Raw genomic sequence first — 5,167 nt, forward strand, 5'->3', positions numbered from 1 at the left:
GACATTACGAAGATAAAATAAATATTTTATGAGATAAGGAACAAAATAGAACAACAATTCAAACCTACATTAAATTAGAGATGTATATACATGTACATGTACAGTAGATAGTATTTAGAAACATTTTAGTAGAACACAACTATGTATGAAAATGTCAATAAAATTCAAATATTTACATTAAAAAGACATCCTAGTCTAATCAATATTAGATTTTTAATACAAATGTACGAAATTTGAGATAGAAAGAAGAGTATGGGGTTGTCCCAAAAGTGAAGAATTGTCTCCTTGGAGAACTCAACTTTACTCTGAAGTTTCTAAACTCCACATAGTTTGAGTTCAGATCAAAACCTTGAAATAATGAAATGAACTTAAACATTGTTTGAGACAATGTTTTAAGGAGCCATAATTGGAACTGTAAGTGATACAGATCATAGAACTTGAATTAGAAAATACAACCATGAACATTACAGAGCAGCACTACTATGAACAAACACTTTTGCTTCTTCTTCTTCTTCTTTTTCATTTTCTTTTTGTTTTTATTAAGCAAACACTATTTACAAATCTATCTTCTACATATTTCATTTCAGTCCTTCTAAAGAAACTAATTGCAGATTCTTCTTCTAACCATTGGTTTTCCTCAGAATATCATTGCCTCCTCATCTCAGATTCTTCTGTCTTGGCAAACCTTCCTCTGATTCTTGGTTGACTGTCAGCCAGAGCCTTTCTGCAAGCATACTGACAACAAAAAAAACATGCTCTTTTTAGCCTTCATCTTATGATCTCCAAGGCTATTATTTATATTCATCCTTCAAATTTTGAAAATTTTAAAAATGCTATTGAAACTTATGGATTGTTTTCAGAAAAATGGTGGCCAATTGGAGCTGGGGCATTTCGTAGAAATTTCGACTGGTCTTTGTACGTTAACTCGTTCGACATGCTTACTGGATATTGGTTGCAATATAAATTAATTACCTTGATCTTTCTGCCAAAGTTCCTTTTTGTCCTCTTGTTTCGGTATCTTGAGAGTTTTTCTTTGCGTTCTTCTGCGGTGCAATTGCTGACTAGCGGTGGCCTCTCGAGAGGAGAATGGAACTGGCTCCCATTGCCATTACTAAGAGTCTGCAGCAGAAGTTTAGAATCAATGACAAAACCCCAATTAACTTATGGAAATGATTGAAGACACAAAATAGATATTTCTATATAACTTAATCATTATGAGAGAATAGTATTCTTCACTCTCCAGATAACACCTATTTCTAGTTTTTGTAATCTTAAGATTATTATTCAGCCTTTCAACTGAGTATCTGAGATTCTGGATACTGGTAATTGTTCTCAAATCGTGGACATCTTGATTCTTCTTCATGTCAGTTTCTGTATCAAATTTGTGAATGCTCCGGTTCCAAAACATTAAATAGCTCTAGAACATATAAGGAACTTTTGATTACAAAGTTAGAAATAAGGTCTGACCTTGATATCGCCTTCGCTAAATGCCCGCCGCATCCCGTAGACCTCACTGATATCCATTCCACTAAAATCTAAAATACTGGACTTCATTGCAGGGCCTTGCATCCAGTCCATTGACCTTAAGCATCCTGAGCTAACACTCTTCTGAAGTGTTGCATCAGGAACTGGTTTGTTTTCTGGAATATGATTGTCATCCGTACTTGAAGTCTGACTCCTAAGATCGAAAACTTCAGACAGCGGTGTTTGTATTGCTGCTTTCTCTAAAAGATCCTTCTCACATTCATAGTAAACCTCACTCAAGAGCTGATCATTTTGAAGTGATTCAAAATCTGTATCTTTAAGTCCATCCAAGGAGATGGGGTTGCCAAAGGACATCATTGAAATTGCAGCCATCATAGGATTGAGACTCGAAAACGATTCCTCGATAATTGGCTCTGGAGCTTTGAATAGGTCACCTTCACCTCCCATGTTGTATTCACATACTGTTGATGTCTGAACCATGTTGCTCTGCATTAGAAGAAAGAAGGTGAGTGATGAAAATGAAACCAACTAATATGAAAGTGGTAAAGATAGAAGGACTCTTTTCCAGCTGACTTAAATCCAAATTAAAAAAAAAAAAAAAAAAAAAAAAAAAAAAAAAAATTCGATCCCTTTCTTTAAAGGTACGAAGGAAACTTAAAGAAATTTAAGTTAAAATTCATTGTTCCAAGGGAAAAAGAGCAGCTAATTTGAAAGGTATACAGGTGAACATATTCTATGAGGAAAAGATAAGGAATAAAAATTATTTNTCTGCATTAGAAGAAAGAAGGTGAGTGATGAAAATGAAACCAACTAATATGAAAGTGGTAAAGATAGAAGGACTCTTTTCCAGCTGACTTAAATCAAAAAAAAAAAAAAAAAAAAAAAAAAAAAAAAAAAAACTAATGCCCAATGCCATCTAAAAGATACAAAATACAATTGTTTTGTTTTAAACAAAAATTCATTGTTCCAAGGGAAAAAGAGCAGCTAATTTGAAAGGTATACAGGTGAACATATTCTATGAGGAAAAGATAAGGAATAAAAATTATTTGAGTGAAAAGGTAGAAGTAAGTAGTGAGGATCCTGTAAAATTCAGCCAAATTAACAGAAATCATTGGAGAAAAGTAAAGTAGTTCAAAGAATATTGCTACTAAGGCTAACCATTTATACTGAAAAAAGTGGTGGAAAAGCTCTGATGGAAGCTGCCTTTTGGCATTATAAAACTGAGATTTTGCAGATATCTTAGGTTAAAACAGCTCTCATAAGCAAACATTACCAAATACAACAGACAATCTTCCATCACTAAAAATATCTTTAAGCAAAAGATACTGAGTACTACCAGCCTTTTCTGGCCAATTTTCCTCTCTTCCTTCCCAACATATTGTTATAACAGAAGAAACCGGTGTGTGTGTGTGTGAGAGAGAGAGAGAGGGAGAGAGAGAGAGAGAGAGAGCTTCCTTAAAACTCTTTTCCATGGAGGTTAAGTAAATGAATAGTGGAAAATGGGTTCAACAAAAAAGATAACTGAAAAAAGAAAGAATGATTGAAGCAGAGAACTTAAAAGAAACTGTTCTCTCTTTCACTCTCTTATTTGCCTTTTTCACCCATCATTTTCCAGATCCAGCATGTAAAGCAGACTCAAACTAATTCCCTAAGCACTTTGAGCTAACTAAGATACACAATGGAAACAGAGCGCAAAGTTTTTCCTTCCCATTTTTCTCAAGAACCAAACAGTGGATATCATAACCAAGTTACAACAAACAAAAACCCAACCACAGAGTTAAGTCCAAAATCTAAATCTATAACAAGTTTAAGCTCAAACCCAGTTCATGATCCTCCAAAAAAATGCAGCCCAAAAGCAAGAAATGAGGGGGGGAAAAAAAAAACAAAGACTGAAATGAGAGATTGAGAGAGTACCAATGGAGAATCAAGCTTGTGGGTTTTACAGAAATCCTTTGCTAGTTGAAATTCATCAGAGAAATTCTGGAAATAAGGAAGCAAATGCTCAGTTTCAGCATACATTTCCAAAGCTTTGGAGAGCAAAAGCAAGTCCCTAATAATTGGAAAAGAAAAAAAAAAAAAACCCTTCTCCCGAATCCCAGGAAAAAAGGTCCTAGACTGAGAGTAGCCCTGAAAATTTATTTGTGGGCTTTGTATTTAAGCTNAAAAAAAACCCTTCTCCCGAATCCCAGGAAAAAAGGTCCTAGACTGAGAGTAGCCCTGAAAATTTATTTGTGGGCTTTGTATTTAAGCTTTTGGATTTTGGAACTGAAAAAAAAAAAAAAAAAAAAGAGGCAAATTTATATACTTTAGTACAATATTAAACAAAATTCATCAAAGATCAAAAAGAAAAATAAAAAAAAGGAGTGGAAATATTGTCCTTTTAATTATGATGCTGATGCAATTAAAAAAAAAACATATATGAAGACAAAGCAAAGAAAAGACATTTATCACTATTTTATATATTGCAATGGCTCAACTCAATTTGCTTTCTTTTAGTTTTAGTGTAATTATTATATAAATTATTGGATTTTTTTTTTGGTTAATTATTTAATTGCAATTTGCAAAGGTTGATGAGCACCAAGCCAAAATGCTAGGGAAAAGTTTGTGGGTTGGTCAGGCAAAACAGGCAGGTCCCATATGACAGGATCCACGCGCCAATGAAAAGCGCGTGGATGACACCTTCCAAGTTGCAAATTTGTTGTTGTCTTTTTACATTTGTTGTTTGTTGTTGTGTGTGATGAGTTCCCATCTCTCCCTTCTTTCTTCTTTGTTGTTTTCTTCTCATTTATTTGTAGAAACTTAAATGAAATAAACTCATCTTTACTTTGGCTTTTTTGGAATGAGGTAAGTTTATGGAAGTAAAAATAAAAAGTAAAAAAAGAAAGAGTTACATGTTTTGAAAAGGTTCAAGGGAATGTATTTTCTTAATCTTTTTGTTTCTACCACTATCTCTGCTTTCTTTTAGTATATATTTCGTTTAACTTTTTAAGTATTTAATTTTAAAAATAAGTCATTTTGGTAAAAAATTAAAATATTTAACAAATACTTAAAATAATTTTTGAAACAATTTTAAAGTGTATCTTAAATAATTTTATCAAAAGAATTTAAATAAAAATAGTTTTTTAAAAATGTTTATTTTTTTAGTCAAATGAGCTCTTAATCTATTAAAAATTTGGAGTGTATTATTTAGCTAAATTATAAATTTAGTTATTAAGATCCTGTTTGGTAACCGTTTTCGTGGTGTTTGGAGTAAGGAATTGGTTACTATAGCCCTAGATTATTATAATTGGGTATAATAGTTTGTGTCTGGGTTGTAGATTATTTTAGTTTGGGTTATAATAATATGTATTTGAGGTATAAACTATTTTAGTTTAAGAAGAAAATAATATCACTGTAGCAAAGAATAAAAAAATGTTGAATGCAAAATAGTTAAAACTATAGCAAATAGTAAATACTGTAGTGAATGAGAGTTTTGAAATAGTGTATTGTAGTTAATTGAGGAATACAAATTAGTATCTACTATAGCAAGAGGTGATTGTTATAGTCTTATGATAGTTCTTGCCCCAAATACACTCTTTGTTTTTTGTTTTTGTTTTTGAGAATTAAACCTATGGATACTACTTCCACCACCAAAATTCTTCTTTTGTTATCTATTTTTCACCAATGGTTTAAAAAACTAAGT

The 5,167-nt window shown here is 32.1% G+C and overlaps 1 protein-coding gene across 1 annotated transcript; it reads right to left on the reverse strand.

Moving 5' to 3' along the window:
* Positions 1–270: 270 nt before the first annotated feature.
* On the reverse strand, positions 271–3,640 carry LOC120068360. The gene is made up of 4 exons (XM_039020096.1): positions 3,400–3,640; positions 1,468–1,971; positions 973–1,119; positions 271–735 (listed from the first exon to the last, which is right to left on the reverse strand). The coding sequence occupies exons 1-4, from the start codon at positions 3,502–3,504 to the stop codon at positions 646–648; spliced, it is 846 nt and encodes a 281-aa protein (XP_038876024.1). The 5' UTR covers positions 3,505–3,640; the 3' UTR covers positions 271–645.
* Positions 3,641–5,167: the final 1,527 nt, after the last annotated feature.

The sequence above is a fragment of the Benincasa hispida genome, chromosome 12 (assembly GCF_009727055.1).
Source record: "Benincasa hispida cultivar B227 chromosome 12, ASM972705v1, whole genome shotgun sequence".
NCBI lineage: Eukaryota > Viridiplantae > Streptophyta > Magnoliopsida > Cucurbitales > Cucurbitaceae > Benincasa > Benincasa hispida.

Bases quoted from the DNA above. Each gene is read 5' to 3' on its own strand.
- LOC120068360 (XM_039020096.1), bottom strand. From the start codon at position 3,504: ATGTATGCTGAAACTGAGCATTTGCTTCCTTATTTCCAGAATTTCTCT. The intron at 1,972-3,399 runs GTACTCTCTCAA...CTTCTAATGCAG, and splicing joins ACAAGCTTGATTCTCCATTG to AGCAACATGGTTCAGACATC. The intron at 736-972 runs GTAATTAATTTA...TTTTGTTGTCAG, and splicing joins ACTTTGGCAGAAAGATCAAG to TATGCTTGCAGAAAGGCTCT.